This window comes from Rhinoraja longicauda, chromosome 6, assembly GCF_053455715.1.
Source record: "Rhinoraja longicauda isolate Sanriku21f chromosome 6, sRhiLon1.1, whole genome shotgun sequence".
NCBI classification, from domain to species: domain Eukaryota; kingdom Metazoa; phylum Chordata; class Chondrichthyes; order Rajiformes; family Arhynchobatidae; genus Rhinoraja; species Rhinoraja longicauda.
The window spans coordinates 71,899,799-71,925,095 of record NC_135958.1 but is presented as its reverse complement, the minus strand read 5'-3'; the positions used below and the strand labels follow the sequence as shown (position 1 = coordinate 71,925,095).

General features: G+C 44.2%; 1 protein-coding gene across 3 annotated transcripts in view; it reads right to left on the bottom strand.

Moving 5' to 3' along the window:
• The window catches only part of slc39a11 (solute carrier family 39, member 11), a 588,303-nt gene that overhangs the window by 255,405 nt on the left and 307,601 nt on the right, over window positions 1-25,297 (bottom strand). For all 3 annotated transcript variants that reach the window (XM_078401340.1, XM_078401337.1, XM_078401338.1), the window contains exon 5: window positions 6,144-6,305. In XM_078401340.1, the coding sequence (XP_078257466.1) occupies window positions 6,144-6,305 (162 nt within the window). The remainder of the gene's footprint in view (window positions 1-6,143; window positions 6,306-25,297) is intronic.

The window sequence follows — 25,297 nt, the reverse complement described above, 5'->3', positions numbered from 1 at the left end:
TCCCGGAATGGCGGGACTGTCATATGTTGAAAGACTGGAGCGACTAGGCGGGGGTTACTTTCAAGAATTGAAATTTACGGGATTTCAAGAATTGAAATGTACGGGATTTAAATCAACAAAACTACACTGCAGGAACTCATCATTCCTCGCAGTGTGATCACAACTGTGAAAGAACATGGCACCAGTCATGGTAACATCTTTATATATCCAACTGCCTGGAACTGTGACACACACAGCAGTAAGCAGAACAACAAAAATACAACAGAATTATTGGCATTGTAAGGGAAACTCTTTTCAAACGGGATATGATTTGGGTAAATATGATGCGTTCTGTTATAATCTGATATTATATCATATAGAAATGATACCGCAGCAAAATGAAAGATATATTTGTGTGGCATGAAGTCAGTGTGAAGCTTACACTGACACAGTCAAATTAAAGAAAAGGAAAAATAAAAACGTTTTTGTTTTTATTAACATGGAGTGTCACGGTGTCCCACGCTCGAAAGTCATACAGGTTTGCAGGTTAATTGGCTTGGTATAATTGTAAATTGTCCTTAGTGTGTGTAGGAAAGTGTTAATGTGCGGGGATCGCTGGTCGGCGTGGACTCGGTAGGCCGAAGAGCCTGTTTCCGCACAGTATCTCTAAACTAAACTAAACATAATACCACAGCAAAATGGAAGATACGTTTGTATTGCACGAAGTTAGCGTGAAGCTCATACTGACGCAATCAGCGTGTCAAATCAAAGAAGGAAAAATAAAAATGCCTTTTGTTTTTTTAACACGTGTAAACATTACCTTAACCTGAGAATTTATTTCCTTTTTAGAATAAAGAATTCTCGTTTTGGCTGATGAATTACTGATTGCTTTTGCGTGACATGCAGATACCGAGTGCAAATGGGAATAAATTTAAAGGAGTTAAGATGCCAGATGCATGGAAAAGTAATGAAATGGAAATGTAAACATCTAAGTAACAGGTTTCAGAAATAGCAATACAAAATCAGGTACAATATCAGGTCAGAGCTTCACTTGTTAAACCCAAGCTTTCTCACCATTTTATTCCTGTGCAGCCAGCGTAAGCCTCTGCAACAAATTTGTTTGCAATCAGTTACTAATGCAGGGATTTACCCTGCCTTATCCACACAGCTAAGATAGACACAAAACCTGGCGTAACTCAGCGGGTCAGGCAGCATATCTGGAGAAAAGAAATAGGTGACGTATCGGGTCGAGACCCTTCTTCACACTGAGAGTCAGGGGAGAGGGAACTGAGAGATATGAAAATGTACAGAGAACAAATTAATGAAAGATATGCAAAAAAAGCCAGCAACAATGATCAAGGAAAGGTGGAGCCCACAATGGTCCATTGTTGGATGTGGGAAAGGTGATTAAGAGTAATCAAACAGTTAAACTCAGCCGGAAGACAGTGAAACTAGTAGGACGACTGGGGTGTTGGAGTGTCGGAGAGAGAGGGAATGCGAAGGTTACTTGAAGTTAAAGATATCAATATTCATACCGCTGGGTTGTAAGCTGCCCAAGCGAAATATGAGGTGCTGTTCCCCCAATTTGCGTTTGGCCTCACTCTGAGGGTGGAGAAGGCCCAGGACAGAATGGTCAGTGTGGGAATGGGAGGGGGGAGTTAAAGTGTTCCACACAACTAAATTTGCTTTCATCTCCGTGTTTTCAACGTGACACCTTTCTATTCTGTCGGCGTAAGTGCGTCAGTTCAGATTCACCCCTCTTTGCATTAAGAACTTGGAATAAATCATTCCTGATACCAAAAAAACCTTGAGATGAACAATGTTTTGTCCTTTGTCATTACATCTCTTTTCAAAGCAAGACAATGTTTTGTAAAATTACAACGCAAGAGTACATGTTCGTAAAGTATTTGCTGGAACCTTCCATCTGCTTTGAGTCGCAAGAAAGCTGGTCTACTTGTTAGTTAGTGGGAGATGGATGGTACTGCAGCAACCCTGGATGGCTAAATCAATGCTTGAGTGCACTGCGAGTGTCTAGCTGAGTGGATATAGCCACACAAGGCCGAGGTTAGGAACAGCAGAAAGCTTCAAAGCATTCGACTAAGACACCCATCTGCAGCTCGCTCGTGTAATCTGGAGGACAGCTCACAGCAGGAAGTTATCTTCTCAAGGTAGACACAAAAAGCTGGAGAAACTCGGCAGGTCAGCTCCAGCCTTTTGTGTCTATCTTTGGTTTAAACCAGCAGCATCCGCAGTTCCTTCCTTCGCAAGTTATCTTCCCGTATCCCTTTTCCCAAACTAGTCTGAAGAAGGCTCTCGACCCGAAACGTCACCCATCCCTTCTCTCCAGAGATGCTGCCTGTCCCACTGAGTCACTCCAGCTTTTTGTGCCTTTCTTCGGTTTAAACCAGCATCTGCAGTTCCTTCCTACACAAATCATCCACTCATGCGTTCAACATTTGACACCTTGGCATTTCCCTGTCAAAAGCACCCTGGTTGAACTGTGTCAACGGGCTCATCACAAAATATCTTCTGAAGGTTGCAAGCAATAAGGCAATGCTGATGTTGTTTGCATTCGGCAAGCTTTACACCAGCTTTCTGCTTCCTGGTTTTGTTTTATTGCTCTTTTGAATTGAATGCTCTCATATATTAAAAAAAAAATTATTTTACAAAATATATTACAGCAGCTGATAGACAGGTAACAGCAGCTAACAATCCATTTATAACCATCCAGTTTTGTGCACAGTCGGCATCTGAGAATAGCTGTTGCAGAGAAAAAAAGCAAACATTCCCTATGCTGTACTTACCTGTAGAAATCTTTTTTTTTCTCATTTATTATGTTGTTTACAGTGTACTATGTTTAACAGTGTACGATGTTTACGTATTCAGTTTTTTTTAGAAGATTTGCCTTCCTTCTTCACTGAAATACAGCCCTATTTAATTTGCAGTTTTTGTAACAAGGTGAACAAAATAGATTCAGAAAATAAACAGAAAATGCTGCAAACACTCAGCAGGACAGGCAGCATCTGTGGAAAGAGAGGCATTTAATGCATCAGGTCAGAACTCTGCATCAGAGCCTTATTCTGATGAATGGCCCACACAAGATGGCGCCGAAACCAGGTGAGTGTGTGCTGGGACAAGTCAAGTCAAGTCAAGTCAATTTTATTTGTATAGCACATTTAAAAACAACCCACGTTGACCAAAGTGCTGCACATCTGATTAGGAAAAAGAAGGGGATCTACTATCATTCATTATATTCGCTCCACCTTTTAAAATCGACTTCAACAGCAGCATTTCAAGAGAGTCAAGAGTGTTTTAAATTGTCATACTAGACCAAGTGGACCCGTTGGGCCCAAACCTCTCCTGCATTGGTGCAGCACCCTCTCCTCCCCCCTCCCTCCCACCCCTCCCTCCCCCTTCCCCTCCCCCACTCCATCCCCCTCAATCCCCCTTATCCTCCCTCCTGCCTCCTCCCTCCCTCTCCCCTCTCCCCCCTCCCTCCACCCCGAGGAGATAGATTTAAACTTTAAAATGTGAATAACTTTAAAAATATAACACCGATTTCAATGAAACTTCTTCCATTAGCACCAAAGGGATGACGGTGAGTAAGGTGGGCCTAAAATTGTCGCGCTATCGTGTACCGTTTTGGCTGTAGTTCAGGAACAAACAAACAAACAAACAAGAGTTTTAGTATATAGATGTCCCAGATAGAACAATGAAATTCTTACTTGCAGCAGCACAATAGAATATGTAAACATAGTACACACTGTAAACAAGATAATAATAAATGAGAAAAAAAAAGTTTAGTGTGCGTATATACACACACACGCACATAAAAAACAAACAACAATAGTGCAGTAATAACAATAATAGTCTAAGGTAGAGACAAAATGCCGGAGTAAGTCAGCGAGACAGGCAGCATCTCTGGAGAGAAAGAATGGGTGACATTTCGGGTTGAGACCCTTCTTTAGACTGTCTGAAGAAGGGTCTCGACCCGGAACATCACCCATTCCTTCTCTCCAGAGATGCTGCCTGAACCGCTGAGTTACTCCAGAATTCTGTGCCTACCTTCGATTTAAACCAGCATCTGCAGTTCTCTCCTACACGACAATAGTCCATGTAGTTCAGAGCTTATTTGAGGTTGTAGTGCTTAATTGCCTAATGGCTGTAGGGAAGAAGCTATTCCTGAACCTGGACGTTACAATTTTCAAGCTCCTGTACCGTCTTCCCAATGGCAGGGGTGAAATGAGTGTGTGGCCAGGATGGTGTGGGTCACTGATGATGCTGGCTGCCTTTTTGAGGCAGTGACTCTGGTAAATAAATCCCTTCGATGGTGGGGAGGTCAGAACCGCTGATGGCAGTGTTCACAACTTTTTGCAGTCTTCTTCACTCCTGGGCATTCAAGTTGCTGAACCAGGCCGTGATGCAACCAGTCAATATGTTCTCAACTGTACACCTGCAGAAGTTCAAGAGAATCCTCTCTGTCATACTGAATCTCCATAATCTTCTCAGGAAGTAGAGGCGTTGATGTGCTTTCTTTAATAATTTCATCAGTGTGCTGGGTCCAGGAAAGATCTTCAGAAATATGCACGCCCAGGAATTTGAAGCTTTAGACTCTCTCCACCATTGTCCCGTCGATATAGGCAGGTTTATGGGTCCTCATCCTTCCTCTTCCAGAGTCCACAATCAGTTCCTTGGTCTCAATGACATTGAGAGCCAGGTTGTTGTGCTGGCACCATTTGGCTAGTCGATCGATCTCACTTCAATCCTCTCACTCATCATCATCTGTAATTCGTCCGACAATGGTGGTGTCGTCGGTGAACTTGAAGATGGAGTTCGCACTGTGTCCGGCTATACAGTCATGAGTATAGAGTGAGTAGACAGTCTTGAGGTGCTATCGAGGAGGAAGTGATTTTGCCAATTCGAACAGACTGTGGTCTGTTGATGAGGAAATCGAGGATCCAATTGCAGAGAGATACGCAGAGAATGCTAATTTCTTACACTAACTCTGCTCTTCTTAATCTAATTGAACTTTACTGGACTATATCATCCATTCAACTTTATTCCCTGTATCCGTGCACTATGAACAACCTGACTGTAATCATGCACAGCCTTTAACTGTACCTTGCTTGGTACACGTGACAATGATAAACTAAAATAAATGTGGTCTGGACCTGAAATGTTAACTTTTTCGCTTTCTACACGTGTAGTCTGACCTGCAGAGTATTTCCAGTATTAGCTGTTTCTGGATTTTTTTGCAGGATATGGTTTCAGAGATTTGGAAGATAGTCATGTGCATGTTACTATCAATGCGATCTGCAACCCAGATGGATTTACCAACCTATAAGGCTTGACACCTTCCAGCATTCAACATCACAATAACATATCCTCCAACAAATTATTTAGTGTTATAATATTCATGCTTCTCTGCTTTATGATCACTCTGTACACAGCTTGGAGACAGAAGGAACTGCAGATATTGATTTACAAAAAAACCCCAATGTGCTAGAGTAAGTCAATGGGGCAGGCAGCAACTCTGGAGAACATGAGTATCCATGCCCACCGGAGATGCTCCCTGACCCACTACGTTACCCCAGTACTTTTGGGGTTTTTTCTATGCAGAGCTTTTTCAGTTTGACTTGCAATATAATTGTAAATTGCCTCCAGTGTGTGTAGGATAGTGTGAGTGAGCGGGGATTGATGGTAAGCACGGACTCGGTGGACCGAAGGGCCTGTTTCCGAACTGTATCTCTAAACGACACTTTTTAGTAGATCTAGGTCTGATTTATTCTCAAGGAGAAGATAGACACAAAAAGCTGGAGTAACTCAGCGGGTCAGACATCATCTCTGGAGAAAAGGAACAGGTGACATTTCGGGTTGAGACCCTTTTTCTATTCGACCTGAAACGTCAGCTGTTCCTTTTCTCCAGAGATGCTGTCCGACCCAGTGGATGAGTTCTCCAGCTGCTTGTGTCTATCCTCGGTTTAAACCAGCATCTGCAGTTCACCCCAATCATCAAGCCTTCTTGTTTGATTACTCCACGCTGCCCAAACCTATTTCTCTGCGTCTCTGCATTGTGTGTATGTTTCCAATGAATATTCTAACACTGTCAAAGCAGCATCTGCAGTTCCTTCCTCCACATTTATTCTCAAAGAGCCCCATCTTACCTGGGATATTGTGTATGGTGATGGCAAGAATGAGTAATACAATGCGCTTCCAGCTGCTTTGTTGTTGCTCAGATCTCGACTGACTGAACGGCATCAGGCTCTCGGAGTTGTCAGACTGCGGCGCTCTCTTTCTCTGATGGACTTCTCCATTGTCCACTTTGTCTGAAAGGATAAATGATTATCAATAAGAAAGCTGAAATACGTTTCGAGACATGATTTTTGTTCACTTCTTTTCACCATCTTAAATAGTCTGACATTCTGAATTTAAAGTAATCTTTTCCAGGACTCGCGAAAACATCACAACCTTCAGCTCACAAACATGTTTTCAGACAAAAAAAAGGCACGTGATCAAGCATTCTGTCCATTTTCCACCTGCTCTGATAAAGATAAAGGTTCTCGTGTAATGGCTTTTGCCAACGACCAATACAAGTGCACCACAGCTGTAACTTTAAAAGAACGCTTTACCTCAGAATCTCCCAAAGCACTACAGTAAATGGATGACATTTTCACGAACAAAAACGGTGCTAATGGAGGAAATGTAATGGAATAAAATTTAAGATGGGCTCCCATTAGGCAAACAATTAAATAGAAAGTCTTGTGTTCCGAGGGGAAAAGATGCAATTCCAAAGTGGCCAACTGAACCAAATTCAAAAGGACACGTTTTAAGTGGATTGGTTTGTGTGGGTGCATTAAGCCGAACTCTACTTTGTCCATTGTGGCTGATCAGTGTTCAAGCCCGACCCAACTGAACAGCAAAACATTGCAGGTAAACGGACACAAAGTGCTGGAGTAACTCAGCTGGTCCAGGCAGCATCTCTGGAGAACATGGACAGGTGAAGTTTCGGGTCGAGACCTTTCTTCAGACTAATTGTACGGGGGAGGGGGGGGAAAGTAAAGCTGGACAAAGCGTTGGACTATTGTTTTATATATAAAAGCGTCCAGCTGGTCCAGGCAGCATCTCTGGAGAACATGGATAGATGATGTTTCGGGTCGAGACCCTTCTTCAGAAGAAGAGTCTCGACCCGAAACGTCACTCGTTCCTTCTCTCCAGAGATGCTACCTGTCCCACCGAGATACTCCGGCACTTTGTGTCTGTCTTCGGTGACACCTATCCATGTTCTCCAGAGATGCTGACTGACCTGCTGAGTTAATCCAGCACTTTGTGTCCTCTAAGGATGTGTGGAACTGGTACTACAGGAAGGGCTGAGGCCTAAGGCAAAGCCGTCATTGTCATTGTGAAAGGTGGGACAGGCTTGAGGGACAGATTGGCCTACTCCTGCTTCTATTTTCTTATGTTCATACGTGAGAGATTGAGAACAAATAGTAGATCCAACTGACTTTGTTCAGAAATAGAAGAGCAACAGTTAATAACGTAAACATGGTGTTTGCCCACCATTCCAAATCGATGCATTATCGATTCATGGAAGTTACAATGAAGCAGAAAAGTGCTCCAGTTGTGCAACATCGTCAATACCATGTAACCTGGTCAATGAAGCACAAGATAAGCAATAAGATTCTGGAAACATGTAGAGGCAATGGCCGTGAATCCCTGGTGTTGGAGGATCGAGGTACAAGCGATGGTCAGAACAAAAAATTGCAACAAAAGGATGCATGGCGGCACGGTGAGTTGCTGTCTGACAGCGCCAGAGACCCGGGTTTGATCCTGACCACGGGTGTTGTCTGTGCGGAGTTTGTATGTTCTCCCCAGGATGGGACTTTTCTTGCACCAACTCCCTACAGCTCAGGCATAGAATGCCTTTTTATGAAAATCATACATTTTTTGCAGAACGATTTGGCAAGGATGCTCTTATTTTCCTCTGGGCATGAGGAATTTGTTGGGGCACTGAACATTTCGATTAACCGAATAACACCTGGCGACTGAATGGGCTGAAATATGACATTCAATTGATCATTCAATTAATGGGAGCTAAATGCACTGATTGAAAAAGACCTAACATGCTGCAATTCTGATGGACTGAGATAATTAGCAGCTCCTTCAAGCACTGACCGCACACTCATTACAGCCAGCATCACATTTTTTATTCGTTCATTGCCACATAATGACACCTATAAGTCACCAGGTCCCCTGTGCATCACTTTTATTACTATTGTCCTCACTGAATTTCAGAAAATCGGGTATCATTTTTCCATCTCTCCCTGTCTGTTGCCATGCCACTGGTCTGAACTTAAATATACTGTCCTCAGAAGACGTTAGGAACACAGTGGGATCCATTTGTCTTTAAAGAAGATCTGAAAAAAAAACACCACACCAATAGAAATGTAATCGGACCAGGAGCAGCAGGGACTCGGCAAACAATTCAGCAGCAAATTTCCTCCTGAACAATGGCAGTGAGCTGATTTTTTTACAGTCATTATCAGCACCAAAAAAAACAAAACACTAATGTTGAGCACAATATGTCAAACCATCAACGATGTCAACAAAAAAAAAAGACACAAAGTGCTGGAGTAACTCAGCCGGATAAGCAGCATCTCTGGAGAACATGGATAGGCGACGTTTCGGGTCAGACGGAAGAGGAGACCCAACCCCAATCGTCCCTGTCCATGATGTCCAGAGAGGCTGCCTATCCCCCTGAGTTACTCCAGCACTTTGTGCCTTTTATTATTTGTAACCAGCATCTGCAGTTCCTTGTCCTTGTCGGGTTTATGGAGCGAGCTGCCAGAGGAAGCAGTCGATGCAGGTACAAGAATGGCAACCACTTTGAAACTTTTTGCTCTCATCACCAGAATATTAAGCATCCAATTCATACTGAACTCAGCCATTTAAAAAAAACGATTATTTTAAACGATATTGTTCCTCGATGCTAACGTCAAGATGCCTTGAAATTTATGGGAAATTTTGAAAAAGGACAAACTACATTGCCTTTGTATAACTTTCATCAGAATATCCTTCATGTGTTACAGTCGACAAAGTGTTCTGAAGAAAAGCACAGGTGGCAACCTACACAAAGCAATAAATGGACAATCAATACTCCTGGAGGCCCAAGCGATTGTAGATGCTAGAATCTGAAGCAACAAACAATCTGCCTGAGGAATTTGGTGGGTCGAGTAACATCCTGTGGAGGGAAGGGAATTGATTTTCCAGATCGAAACAGTGCATCAGTCTTAATCCTGTCACAAGGTTACAACTCCATTCCCTCCAACAGATGCTGCTCAACCTGCTGACTTCCTCCAGCAGATTGTTGTTGAATCAGTAAATCTGCTTGGGTGGGGTGGATTGAGGCAAAGAACTTGCTTTCTCAAATGGAATCATAAAATATTTTATATCCACACAAAAAAAAAATGTACACAGTGGTACAGGTAAACGTCTCATTTTAAGAAGACACTTCCAATACTGCACAGGAAGTCTGCATACCCGTAAGAAATAACTGCAGCTGCTGGTTTACATCGAAAATAGACACAAAATGCTGGAGTAACTCAGCGGGACAGGCAGCATCTCTGAATAGAAGGAATGGGTGACGATTTGGGTTAAGACCCCTCTTCAATCTGGAGTCTGAAGGCTGAAGACTCTAGTTTGAAGAAGGGTCTCGACCCGAAATGTCATCCATTCCTTCCATCCAGAGATGCTGCCTGTTCCGCTGAGTTACACCAACATTTTGTGTCTATATCTGCATATCCTGAGGTTTCCACAGATGCTTCAGATTCAACATGCAATTCCTAAAGAACCTCATTTTATTGCACCTGTTCAATTCACAAGTCATTTGCTTTAAAAATACCTGGAAACTTCTGTTACACAGACTAGGTGCACCTGCAATCAGCCACCACTTAAACAACATTCAACAGTTCTTTTAGTTTAGTTCAGAGGTAGAGCCTGGAAGCAGGCCCTTTGGCGCACTGAGTCCACACAGACCAGCGATCCCCATACACTAGCACTATGCTGCACACTAGGGACAATTTACAATTTTTGCAGAAGCCAATTAACCTACAAACCTGCACGTCTTTCGAATGTGGGTGGAAATCAGAGCACCTGGAGAAAACCCACGCGGTCACGGGGAGAACGTACAAACTCTGTACAGACCACACCCGTAGTCAGGATCGAACCCGGATCTCTGGCATTTTAAGGCAGCAATGCTACCGCTGCATCACCGTGCCGACCGGACCAGGTTGGTCCTGGGCATGTTTTCTTCATGTTTTCTTCATCCAGCCTTTTATTCTCAATAGTCATAAAACGACCCAAAGTACAAGCAACTATTAAATATTGGTGGTCCATGAATCAGGCAAGACAGGAAATTCTCGCCATGTCTTCGTCCAAAGTTTAATTGTGATCAGTCAGTCCTTCAGACTCACCAACATTGGTGCACAAGGAAAATAATCTTCCACAGATGGCACTGGCAACTTACAACAGAATGAAGGCAAATGCCATTGAAGAAAAGGTGAAGTTAGGCCTGGGCAATACAAAGTGCTGATGCTGCTTTACAAAAATAAAAATACAAAGTATTGGAACAACTTAGCAGGTCAAGCAGCATCTCTCAGCATCTATTTAAGACATGGATAAGTGACATTTTGGGTCGGGACCCTTCTTCAGACAGTGAAGCGCGGTGATCAGTCATGGATCCGTCTGCAGAAGGGTCCTGACCCAAAACGTCACCTATCCATGTCTTCCAGAGATGCTGCCTGGCCGACTGAGTCTCTCCAGCACTACGTGTTCATTAAGTTAGGTCTTTTGAATAACTACCCTCCATCTTCTTTCACCAGCACGTAAAATTGGTTGACACTCCACTGGACTAATGCTAAAAACACTCAAAAGTCAAACAGATAAGTGGGTGAAAAATAATAAAAATTCTGGCCTTGATATGAACACCAAAATATATTTATTTAGACGTAGAAACAAGAAGGATCTCGACCCGCCAGGTCACCTATCCATGTTCTCCATGGATGTTGCCTGACCTGCTAAGTTACTCCAGCACTTTGTGACCATCATCTTAGAAAGGACATTTAGCAATTTCTATTCCGACTGTTTTTTGTCCAATTCCCTTTAATTCTCATACTCCCCCCCCCCCCCCCCCCACCCCCCATTTCTCCTCTGCCAGTTTGACAGTCAATCACGGCTCTCGAGTTCAAGCAAGTGACCACCCAGGCGTAACTGATAAGACGGGAAGGTGAGTGTGTGCAAACCGCTGGAAGGGCACAGCAGGACGATCAATAAAGAAACGCTGGCAAAATACAGTGGAGGAACAATATAATACCGAGTGAATATGACAGGTTTACTAAACCAGAAATAAAGCAAGGAAGCTCGCACCCCAGGGTTCCAGCCACAGAGGCATTATAGTCCGTGCGCTGAGAACTCAAATTACCAGTTGTCAGAATGGCAGTGAGACCTGCGATACCATATGCATGGTGATAATATGCTTCATTCAGTGCAAGTAGGAATTGATTGGAAGTTTACCTTTGGGGCAATATTTTCTTTCTTTCTTTATTACTTTCTCGGGCCTTGCACATCATTTACTGTCATTCTCAATCGCCCGAGAGATGCTGGTTGATTTCTTGAACGACTGCAGAGAACTTACTCCCACAGTAACACTGCATCTCGAGGATTCCAGGATGTGGAATCAGTCATTATAAAGGAACATTAATATACTTCAAAACCTGAACTTTACTTATAGATTCATAGTCATGAGACAATTCAGCACAGTACTGTATAGTACGGCACAATGGCACAATGGAATAGAGGCGCCACCTCGCAGCACCAGAGACACGGGTTCGATCCTGACCTCGGTCGGACGCTATCTGTGTGGAGTTTGCACGTTCTCCCCGTGACTACATGAGTTTCCTCCAGGTGCTCCGGTTTCCATCCACATCCCATTTGTCGGTTAATTGGCCTCTATTAATTGCTCCTGGTGTGTCGGGAGTGGGTGCGGAAGTGGGATAACATAGAACTGGCGCGGACGGATGATCGGTCAACGTGAACTCGATGGGCCGAAGGGCATGTTTCCATGCTCTATCTTACAATCAATCAAACAAAAGGAGACTTAATTGAAGCGAATAAAATTATTTGGAGCCAAGATAAACAAAGTAGCAAGGACACACTTCACTTAGCAGAGGGATCAAAGTGCATTATCTTTCAATAATGCTAAGTCACCACCATCAGAGAAATGCCAATTTCCTATTCTGAACTGAAATCCACTTCTGCAGTGTATTCGTGACATGAAGCTAATGCAGGCCTCAAGCTTAATTAGGAGGTTTGCTGGGTTTAAGACTGGCGAATAATAGTGGAGAATGCAGAAACATTAAATCTTTGCATGTGGATATAAATAGTGTGACTACAGGTTTTGTTTGAGTTTCGTTTATTGTCAGGTGTACTGAGGTACAGTGAAAAGCTTTTGGTGCGTGCTAACCAGTCAGCAGAAAGACAATACATGTTTACGATCAAGCCATCCACAGTATACAGACACAGGATTAAGGGAATAATGTGAATAACGTTTATTGCAAGATAAGCTAGTCAAGTCTGATCAAAGATAGTCCGAGGGTCTTCCATGAGGTTGGGAGTAGTTCAGGACTGCTCTCTGGTTGTTGGTAAGATGGTTCAGTTGCTGATGGGTAGTGCAGAGCAGTGCTGAGCCACTTTGATGACTACCTTTGATAACCCTCAGACTATCCTTGATCGGACTTTGCTGGCTTTACCTCGTACTAAACGTTATTCCCTTATCATGTATCTATACACTGTGAATGGATCGGTTGTAATCATGTATTGTCTTTCTGCTGACCGGTTTGCACACGACAAAAGCTTTTCACTGTAACTCGGTGCACGTGACAATAAACTAACAATAAACTAAACTGAACTGATAAGAGCTGGGAAGATACTGTTCCGGTATCTGTTTGTTGTCACCTTCTGCACATCCAACAATGGACCATTGTGGGATTCAACTTTCCTTGATCATCTACCTGGCTTTGATTTGTCTTTTCAAACCTTTCGTCAACAATTCCTTTTCTCCAGACCCTGACCCTTCCGAAGCCAGACCCGCTAAGTTACCCCAAAAATTGTGTGTCTATCTTTGGTGTAAACCAGCATCTGCAGTTCCTTCTTAAGCGTCTGTGGAGGGAACGGCTGGAGACTTTTTGGGTCAGGACTCACTAAGGAAGGATTTTTCTGAGCCTAATGATCTGGGCCACTCTATATACTTTGACCCCAAAAATGTACCTGCAGATCATTGAACAAATGTGTTATCGTGACAGAGTCATCAATAGTCAATAGTCAATAGTCAATTTATTTGTCACATACACGTAATGTGCAGTGAAATGAAAAATTACCCGCAGTTCAACAATAAGACCAGTAAAAATAAGCAATAAAAATATGCAATACACATACAATCATAAACCAACACCAAACAAAAGAAACATCCATCACAGTGAGTCTCCTCCAGTCACCTCCTCACTGTGATGGAAGGCCAAAATGTATTTTTCTCTTCCCCTGCCATCTTCTCCCGCGGTCAGGCTGTTGGAGTTGCCACATCGGGGCGGTCGGGGCTCCCGACATTGAAGCGCCGCGCCGGACGGTGAAAGGTCCGCGGCGGGCCGACCCAAGCCCCGCGATTCGGGGCGGGCGAAGACGCTGTCGCTGCCGGAGCTCCCGATGTCGGTCCCCACCCAGGGGCCTGCGGGCCTCCGGCGTCCAGGCGGCCCGCGCCGAAGCCTCCGGAGACGGGTCGCAGCCGCTCCCGCAGCATCCGAAGGCAGCCAGCGCCGCAGGTGGTGAGTCCGGGCCGCGGGCTCTGCGAACCAGAGCCCAGGTGGTCCCAGCCGGAGGCCGCCAGCTCCAGGTGCATGGCCGGTGGTAGGCTGCAGCGGGAACGGAGACACGACACAGAAAACAAAGGTCGGGTCTCCGTTCGAAAGAGACACTTTTACAGTTCCCACCCCCCCCCCCCCCCCCACATAACACACAACCGCAAACACTACACCATATTTAAACTACAATTAAGACAAAAACAACAAAAAACACAAAAGACAAACGGACTGCAGGCAAGCCGCAGCTGCGAGGGCAGCGCTGGCTCCTCCACTGCTATTAAGATATTAAAGTACTGAGCAGCTTTGTCTTTTAATTTCATAAATGTTTTCTCCAGTTTCAGATTCACATTTTTCAATCAGACAACACACCACTATTCTGCTCTCCCCAACGCTCAGTCTGAAGAAGGGTCTCAATCTGAAACGTCGCCTATTCCTTTTCTCCAGTGATGCTACCTGACCTGCTGAGTTACTACAGATTTTTGTGTCTATCTTCAACATGAATTTCACAGTCAGTTGCATTAAAGAGCTTTCCTCTCGATATTAAGAGTATAATTTCTCCAACTTGCTGGGTGATATACTATTTCCAATTTTCAGTGAAGTCTCTTGAGGCCAAGGCAGATAAAGACTAATACCCTGAGAGACCATCTTGTGGTTCTGCACTTGGATTCCATTAAGCAAGTTGCATTAAATCAACAACAACAAAATCAAGCTTTATACACAACTTAGTAACAATTCGATGCGTGGGTGAGAGCATTCAGAAGAGAATTCTGCATCGAGAAGAAATGTAAGGTCATGATCGTAAACCAACATGATCAGTCTAATTGACGTCCATTCATACTGAGTTCAGGACACATTTATCCAGAACGCTCCCTCAGGAAACTAAACAGACCGATAGGTTAAACTATTTGCAAATATTACAGGGTGAATGAAATAAAAAGTGAATTTTTCATTCAAAACTGTGTGCTTGAAACATGTGCCATATTATTGTTTGTTGACGTGTGTTGAATCACTTCGGCATTGTGCCACATCAACTTACTGCTCTGCTATGTAATTTAAAAGCAAAATAAGAAATAAATATGCAACCCAAGCACGTAACTTAAAATTGCTTTATGGGTGTTTGATACGTTGTGCCCTCAAGCTGGGAAGAATGTGCACTTTTTATTCAGATCCCGATTTCAATCCAGCCCAGTAATGGCTTAAAGAGTCACGAGTATTTTATTGTCATATGGCCCGAAACAGAACCATTTTTACTTGCAGCAAAGTTAAAATGACTTTGGATAGACTCCATTCATTCATAGCGCACAACAACCTCCAAATGATAACGACTACAGAATCACGGTAGCGCAGCGGTAGAGTTGCTGCTTTACAGCGAATGCAGCGCCGGAGACTCAGGTTCGATCCTGACTACGGGTGCTGCACTGTAAGGAGTTTGTACGTTCTCCCCGTGACCTGCGTGGGTTTTCTCCGAGAGCTTCGGTTTCCTCCCACACTCCAAAGACGTACAGGTATGTAGGTTAATTGGCTGGGTAAATGTGAAAATTGTCCCTAGTGGGTGTAGGATAGTGTTAATGTGCGGGGATCACTGGGCGGCACGGACTTGGAGGGCCGAAAAGGCCTGTTTCCGGCTGTATATATATGATATGATATGATAACTATATCATTACTATGTGAGGAATAGATCGGATAGACACACAGAGTCTCTTGCCCAGAGTAGGGGAATTGAGAACCAGAGGACAAACGTTTAAGGTGAGGGGGGAAAATGTGATAGGAGCCTGAGGGGGAACTTTTTTACACAAAGGATAGCGGGTGTATGGAACGAGCGGTGGAGGTAGTTGAGGCAGGTCCTATCGCATCGTTTCAGTAACCTTTAGACGGGTACATGGATTGGATAGGTTTAGAGGGATATGGGCCAAACGCAGGCAGGGGGGACCAGTGTAGATGGGACATGTTGGTTGATGTGGGCAAAGTTGGGCGGAAGGGCCTGTTTCCGCACTGTCAGACTCTATGACTCTCTGTTTACAGAGTACTATGTTCCTGTTATTTTGTTGTGCTGCTGCAAGTAAGAATTTCATTGTTCTGTTTGGGACACATGACAATAAAATACTCTTGACCTTTCACTCCTAAATTGGTTATGTTTGAAACCACCTGAGTCATGACTGGTGTAGGAAGCACTGTTACATGTGTATTTATGGGTGCAAGTGGGATTTGGGGATGGCACGTTAGTACAGAAAATCTCCAATTGTTATTGTTAGTCTGGAAAAACTACCAACGAGCGATTTCCTTTCTCTTGCATGTATCCTATTTCACGCACTCAAACTCATCTCAGCATCAGGATTTACAGGACAATCCAATTACATAGATAAATTAATGAACTAACCACAGACTCTTGTAACATTAAAGGCCATGTAATTCAGTTTGGAGTTTAGAGACACACCATAAAAATAGGCCCTTCGGCCCACAGATTCCAAGCAGACCATGGAGCATCCATACACTAGTTCTATGCTATCATCTCACTTTCTCATCCCACATGAGGAGCCATATACAGAATCCAATTAAACTACAAACCTGCACGACTTTGGAATGTGGGAGGAAACTGGAGCACCCGGAGAAAACCCACATGGTCACAGGGAGAACATACAAACTTTGTACAGACAGCACACGTAGACAGGATCGAACCTGGGTCTCTGGTGCTGTGAGGCAGTAACTCTGATCCATAATGCCTCTGCTGATTACAACTCATCAGTAATCTCGCTGTATTGCTTTTGGCCAAGCTCTAAGTTTTTCGGAGTGCATACAATTTGTTTCGGAAAATTAATAATCAATCTGCTTTAACCATCCTAATTTCATACCTTTACATTTGAGTCATTTTCGACCAAGATCGTTGCAACAAAGATAATAAAGACAAACTGTCTGATTTTTCCCATTGGGTGGCAGTGTCACAGCAGTTCTATTGTGGTCTAGGATCAGTTACCTTGGCAGAGCGACAGAAATGATCGCCTCCAGATCTGCATCTGGGGGGGAGGGGTTAACAAATTGTGAATATGAAGATGAGGTCAAAGGGAATACAGGAGATATTGCAAAAGACTCTCGGAAGAATGGGAACAGAAGTTCTAGAGCGGAAAAGAAATTAAGGGCAGGGCCAATTGTGAACGATGTGAGAGAGGAGGTAAATACAGAAGTTAAAGTGTTGTACTTAAATGCGCGTAGTATAAAAAATAAAGTGGATGAGCTTGAGGCTCAGTTAGTCATGGGCAAGTATGATGTTGTAGGGATCACTGAGACATGGTTACAAGAGGACCAGGGCTGGGAACTGAATATTCAGGGGTACACAACGTATAGAAAAGACAGACAGGTGGGCAGAGGGGGTGGGGTTGCTCTGATGGTAAGGAATGATATTCATTCCCTTGCAAGGGGTGACATAGAATCAGGAGATGTTGAATCAGTATGGATAGAAATGAGAAATTGTAAGGGTAAAAAGACCCTAATGGGAGTTATCTATAGGCCCCCAAACAGTAGCCTCGACATAGGGTGCAAGTTGAATCAGGAGATAAAATTGGCGTGTCAAAAATGTAATGCTACGGTGGTTATGGGAGATTTCAACATGCAGGTAGACTGGGAAAATCAGGTTGGAAATGGACCCCAGGAAAGAGAGTTTGTAGAGTGCCTTCGAGATGGATTCTTAGAACAGCTTGTACTGGAGCCTACCAGGGAGAAGGCAATTCTGGATTTAGTGTTGTGTAATGATCCTGATCTGATAAGGGGACTAGAGGTAAAAGAGCCATTAGGAGGCAGTGATCACAACATGATAAGTTTTACTCTGCAAATGGAAAGGCAGAAGGGAAAATCGGAAGTGTCGGTATTACAGTATAGCAAAGGGGATTACAGAGGCATGAGGCAGGAGCTGGCCAAAATTGATTGGAAGGAGGCCCTAGCAGGGAAGATGGTAGAACAGCAATGGCAGGTATTCCTGGGAATAATGCAGAGGTTGCAGGATCAATTTATTCCAAAGAGGTGGAAAGACTCTAAGGGGAGTAAGAGACACCTGTGGCTGACGAGGGAAGTCAGGGACAGCATAAAAATTAAGGAGAGGAAGTATAACATAGCAAAGAAGAGTGGGAAGACAGAGGATTGGGACTCTTTTAAAGAGCAACAAAAGTTAACTAAAAAGGCAATACGGGGAGAAAAGATGAGGTACGAGGGTAAACTAGCCAATAATATAAAGGAGGATAGCAAAAGTTTTTTTAGGTACGTGAAGAGGAAAAAAATAGTCAAGGCAAATGTGGGTCCCTTGAAGACAGAAGCAGGGGAATTTATTATGGGGAACAAAGAAATGGCAGACGAGTTAAACCGTTACTTTGGATCTGTCTTCACTGAGGAAGATACACACAATCTCCCAAATGTTCTAGGGGCCGGAGAACCTAGGGTGATGGAGGAACTGAAGGAAATCCACATTAGGCAGGAAATGGTTTTGGGTAGACTGATGGGACTGAAGGCTGATAAATCCCCAGGGCCTGATGGTCTGCATCCCAGAGTACTTAAGGAGGTGGCTCTAGAAATAGTGGAAGCATTGGAGATCATTTTTCAATGTTCTATAGATTCAGGATCAGTTCCTGTGGATTGGAGGATAGCAAATGTTATCCCACTTTTTAAGAAAGGAGGGAGAGAGAAAACGGGTAATTATAGACCAGTTAGTCTGACATCAGTGGTGGGGAAGATGCTGGAGTCAATTATAAAAGACGAAATTGCTGAGCATTTGGATAGCAGTAACGGGATCATTCCGAGTCAGCATGGATTTACGAAGGGGAAATCATGCTTGACAAATCTACTGGAATTTTTTGAGGATGTAACTAGGAAAATTGACAAGGGAGAGTCAGTGGATGTGGTGTACCTCGACTTTCAGAAAGCCTTCGACAAGGTCCCACATAGGAGATTAGTGGGCAAAATTAGGGCACATGGTATTGGGGGTAGGGTACTGACATGGATAGAAAATTGGTTGACAGACAGAAAGCAAAGAGTGGGGATAAATGGGTCCCTTTCGGAATGGCAGGCAGTGACCAGTGGGGTACCGCAAGGTTCGGTGCTGGGACCCCAGCTATTTACAATATACATTAATGACTTAGACGAAGGGATTAAAAGTACCATTAGCAAATTTGCAGATGATACTAAGTTGGGGGGTAGTGTGAATTGTGAGGAAGATGCAATAAGGCTGCAGGGTGACTTGGACAGGTTGTGTGAGTGGGCGGATACATGGCAGATGCAGTTTAATGTAGGTAAGTGTGAGGTTATTCACTTTGGAAGTAAGAATAGAAAGGCAGATTATTATCTGAATGGTGTCAAGTTAGGAGGAGGGGGAGTTCAACGAGATCTGGGTGTCCTAGTGCATCAGTCAATGAAAGGAAGCATGCAGGTTCAGCAGGCAGTGAAGAAAGCCAATGGAATGTTGGCCTTCGTAACAAGAGGAGTTGAGTATAGGAGCAAAGAGGTCCTTCTACAGTTGTACCGGGCCCTGGTGAGACCGCACCTGGAGTACTGTGTGCAGTTTTGGTCTCCAAATTTGAGGAAGGATATTCTTGCTATGGAGGGCGTGCAGCGTAGGTTCACTAGGTTAATTCCCGGAATGGCGGGACTGTCGTATGTTGAAAGGCTGGAGCGATTGGGCTTGTATACACTGGAATTTAGAAGGATGAGGGGGGATCTTATTGAAACATATAAGATAATTAGGGGATTGGACACATTAGAGGCAGATAACATGTTCCCAATGTTGGGGGAGTCCAGAACAAGGGGCCACAGTTTGAGAATAAGGGGTAGGCCATTTAGAACGGAGATGAGGAAGAACTTTTTCAGTCAGAGGGTGGTGAAGGTGTGGAATTCTCTGCCTCAGAAGGCAGTGGAGGCCAGTTCGTTGGATGCTTTCAAGAGAGAGCTGGATAGAGCTCTTAAGGATAGCGGAGTGAGGGGGTATGGGGAGAAGGCAGGAACGGGGTACTGATTGAGAGTGATCAGCCATGATCGCATTGAATGGCGGTGCTGGCTCGAAGGGCTGAATGGCCTACTCCTGCACCTATTGTCTATTGTCTATTGTCTATTGCATGGTTTTAAAGAGACATTGCATCTACAGTTCACAAACAACATAAATTGCAAACGCAGTCAAATGGTGCCATGTTGCACTACTTATGGAATTTGCAACCCCAACTTTAAACGTTAAATTTGTGAAGCTCCATTCGTTCGGAGACCACTCCCCTTCAATGATCAAGGCTACACGGTTGTGCAACAATATCAAGAGACCTGGAGTTTCAACAATTAAAATAAAAACATTTCCAAATCTTTTTATACTTTGTACCGCCAATCTTTTCCGAGAACAAATGTCTTCTGTTTACATCTCAATTACTTATTTTGTGTTGCTCGAGGCAACAGACAGATGAGTTGGATTGATCCGATTTTCAAGTAATTTGTCTTTCTTGACATGCTATTATACGCAGGTCATCTTAGCGCTCGTAACTGATTTTGTAATTCCAGCTGCAATTGACTCATAAGACATAAAATTTTTAATGATTCTTTATGAACAATATATTTAAAAATGACACAAGGGTCTGTTCAATTTCCTGCATCTTTAATTAACCTTCCAGGCTCCGCGACCACTGCAGACAGCATAGTCATATTTCATTTCACTATGACGTAATCAATGCAAGGACGTTTTGTAAAGGTTCTGTTTCAGCATCAGCTATAGGCACATATGTATCTTTAGTTTAGAGATCCAGCGCGGAAACAGGCCAATCGGCCCACCGAGCCCGCACTGACCAGCGATCCCCGCACACTAACACTATCCTACACACACTTGGGGCAATTTCCAATTTTACCGAAGCCAATTAACGTACAAACCTGTGCGGCTTAGGAGCGTGGGAGGAAACAGGAGCACCGGTGAAAAGCCCAAGCGGGTCACGGGGAGCATGTACAAACTCCGTACAGACAGCACCCGTTGAGCTCCTCCAGCATTTTGCGTCTCAAACCTATTTCAATGTTTTTGATTCAATTCTCTTCGAGAATAGACAAAAGGTGTTGCATGCACGGAAGAGTGAAGGAAAATGCAAAAGTTGCCTTCCTGAAATGAAACGCTATCAAATGCACGACACCATGGTGCAGCAGTTAGTGCTGCTGCCCCGCAGCTCAAAGTCCCAGGTTGGATCTTGACCTCAGATGCTGTCAGTGTGGAGTTCGTGTGTTCCCCTTGTGATCATTTGGATTTCTAAGAGGTACTCTCGTTTCTTCCTATATTCCAAAGGTGTGTTTAGTTTAGTTTAGAGATACAGTGTGAAAACAGGCCCTTCGGCCCAGCGAGTCCCTGCCGATCATTGATCAGCCGTACATTTGATCTATCCTACACACCGGGGACAATTTACAGAAGCCAATTAACCAACAAACCACGTCTTTGGAATGCGGGAGGAAACCAGAGCACCCGGAGAAAACCCACATGGTCACAGGGAGAATGTGTAAACTCCACAGACAGCGCCTGTAGTCGGGATCAAACCCGGGTCTCTGCCGCTGTAAGGTAGCAACTCCAGCCCTGCGCCACTGTGTCACCTGGGTTAATTAGCTTCTGTAAACTGCCCCAAATATAGATGGGTGGCAGAATAGCCAGAAGGGAGATGGTGAGCACGTGAGGGAGAACAGGTTAAACAGGAACATGTGCAAGAATTTGATTGATGAGAATACTCTTAAGAGCAAACATAGACTCATTGGATCAAGTGGCCTCTTTGCCCGTCTTATGAAAAAAATCGTGTAAAGTGTTGACTTTATTGCCTTTATTGATCTTGAGTCTTAAATCCCATATTAGTTGGTGGTTATTTAATTGACAGTTCCACAGCAAATGTTGCAGGAAAGCTGAAGGTGGACAAATACTGAAGAATTCATGCTGGTGAAGATTTTCCTTCGACTGATATACTGAGAGTATAAGTTCGTGAGCATATTCAGCATCCGAGAAAGATACAAGTCTAGCTGTCAATCTCGAGAAATTCCTCAGGGATTTGTGCCCGCAAAGGCATTGTTCCTGAACCAAAGTGTTGGTGGAACTCAGCTGTCCAATCCCTCCACAGACGCTGCCTGACCCGCCGAGTTCTTCCAGCACTTTGTTTTTTGCTCAAGACTCCAGCCTCTGCAGTTTCTTGTGTAGGGAAAAAAAAATGCAGATGCTGGTTTAAATCGAAGGTACACACAAAATGCTGGAGTAACTCAGCGGGTCAGGCAGCATCTCGGGAGAGAAGAAATGGGTGACGTTTCGGGAGACCCGAAACGTCACCCATTTCTTCTCTCCCGAAATGCTGCCTGACCCGCTGAGTTACTCCAGCATTTTGAGTCTACCTGCAATCTCTTGCGTGTCTATTGTTCCTAAAACATGTCCAAAATAGTCAAACTTACTCGGCTTTCAACTGTCAAAGGTAGATAAAAATTTGCAGAATAGATAGGAATAGGACATTTCAAGCTTATGCAACATCTTAGACAACATTTGACTCTACGTTGACACAACAAGTTTGTCACACAAGTTCCAGGTAAATGCTATTTCTGACAAGAAAGAATATCACCATCTCACTGACATTTAGTGACTTTTACAATGGCTACAAGGGCAGATTACAGGGATCACCATCAGCAAGCAATCACACATCTCTCAAGTTCAGAACCTCTTCCACTCAAAAAGACGAAGAGCAGAAAAAATACCACCTCCAACTTGCCCATCACACTGACTTGAAAAGATATTGAAATCTCTTCATCGTCACCGAGTCAAACCTTGAAACTTTCCGCCTAACACCACTGTGAGAGAATCATTGCCACGGCAAAAAATTAAGATTTAAGAATTTGATTCACTACCACCCGTTCATGTCTAATTGAGGATAGGAAATTAATGCATATTCCAGCCTTGTCAGCATCACATGATACGTTTTACTCAGTATCATTCTCTAAAGCACGCATTGAGTGGGAGACCAAAACAACACAGGTCTGGACACAAGATCGCCATTTTAACTCTCTGTGTATTTTAGCAGCTGCGCAGGCACAGCTTTACCATATTGTTGCATGTATACATCGCATAGCAGCTTTACCATATTGTTGCATGTATACATCACATATCTCCCCCCTTAGAATTGTGATACTTTTTTTTATCATAATGATCTTTATACATTATGTTTCCAAAGTATTTTTCTATACAAAACCCCATTTAAGTAAGTCCAAAAACATGCATCATTTTGGTATCTATTTACAATCCAAATCAAAGTTTACATAACCAATTAATCTTTGAATATGAGTATCATCTTCAATGTAATGCCGAAAGAGTATTCACGCTACAGTCCTTTCTATTAATGATAACCAAATTTTCGTGGCGTTTACATTGTCCATATAACCAAATCCGTATAATCAAGTCCATTGTCCAAATCCGTAGTAATCCAGTCGCTTTCTATTTCGCTTTGGGTACTGCTTACGCCCTGAATTGGTTTCTTCGTTGCGCTCTGATGTCGCATCCTCGACGGTGTCATCATGGTTACTTTCGTTCACGTTTTCAGGTGCAACGCTTCTGTCGTGTTTGCTTTCGTTGAAGTTTTCCTGTGCAACGCTTTCGTTGACATCTTCATCGCGCACTGTGGGCGTACCCCTGTCGAAATCTATCGAATCTCCCGTTTCGTTGGTTGTGGGAGAGTCAATTTCACGTTTCAGAATCTGGTCTGCGTGACGTTTCCAGATTTCTACCCCGTTGACGTGAACCTCGACCTGGTACGAGACAGGACCTAGCTTCTTTGCGATGTGTCCTGGTACCCATTTCTCCCCTCTCGCGTAGTTGCGCACTAGCATGCTCTCTCCCTCCTCAAATTCTCGAGCTGGGCGCGAATCGTGGTGCAACTTTTGCGAGAATTGTTTGTCCCCAATGGTCGCTCTTTCATCTGGCACCGCGATGCTGAAACGCGTGCGAATTTTCCTTTTCATCAGCATTTCAGCCGGCGTATGCGTTGTAGTAGTTTGCGGCGTTGAACGATACGAGATGAGGAATTGAGCGACACGCGTTTGCAGCGGTCCCGACATCTTGCGGAGCTCTGCCTTCACCGTCTGCACGGCGCGCTCTGCGAGACCATTCGTTGCTGGATGGTATGGCGCACTTTTGACATGACGAATGCCATTCGCTTTCATGAACTTTGCGAACTTTTCACTAGTGAAACATGGGCGATTGTCAGAAACCAGTGTATGCGGAAGGCCATGTGTCGCGAACACAAAGCAAAGCTTGTCCATAGTGACGTCACTGGTTGATTCACGTGTGATATGCACTTCAATCCACTTGGAATATGCGTCGATGAGAACAAGCAACATCTTTCCCTGTACCGGGCCGGCATAATCGACATGAACTCGCGACCATGGTTGACTAGGGTGCTCCAATGAATGCAATGGTGCTTTGGGTGGATCCCGCTGATGCATTTGGCATTCTGAACACGCTCGGACTTTGTGCTCTAAGTCCTTATCGATTCCAGGCCACCACACACAACCTCTAGCAATCGCTTTCATCTTCACAATACCTGGATGGGCATTATGCACTTCCTCGATCATTTGTGAGCGACATTGGGGTGGTAGTACAACACGACTACCCCAGAGAAGACAACCCTCGTGAACACTCAGCTCCACTTTGCGATTGAAGTAGGGCTTGAAATCATCATTTGGTGGTTTGTCTGGCCACCCACTCATGATGTATCCGCGAACACGAGACGGAATCGGATCCCTCTGTGTCATGGTGCGAACACGCGATGGAGTGATGGGCGATTTCTCCAACTCGCTCATCAGAAAGACGATTTCTCCAGGTATTGGCGCTTGCAATACCGTCGCTCTTCGTGGGAGTCGGCTAAGCGCGTCTGCGTTGGCGTTGGCTGAGCCCGGTTTGTACGCGATGTCGTAATCGTACGCTGCCAGTGTTAGCGACCAGCGAATCACTCGCGGCGAAGCCATTAGCGGAATGGCCTTGTTGTTACTGAACAACCCAAGAAGTGGCGTGTGGTCAGTATTGATTACGAATCATCGTCTGTACAAGTATGTCTGGAACTTCTTGACGCCAAAGACTATAGCTAGACCCTCCTTATCCAGCTGCGAGTAGTTGCGTTCAGCGTTATTCAGACTGCGTGAAGCATAGCCTATTGGCATTTCCGTGCCATCTTCCATGACGTGTGACAGTACTGTCCCTACTCCGTAAGGGCTGGCGTTGCAGGAGAGAACGAGCGGCTTGTTGCTGTCATAGTGCGTCAGAGCTTTGGATGATTTCAGGATTTGCTTAGCTTGTGTGAACGCCTTCCGCTGAGCTGGTCCACAGTGCCATCGAACCGTTTTGGGCAGCAGTTGATGAAGCGGTTCGAGCATGGTTGCGAGATTAGGCAGAAATTTGCCGTAATAGT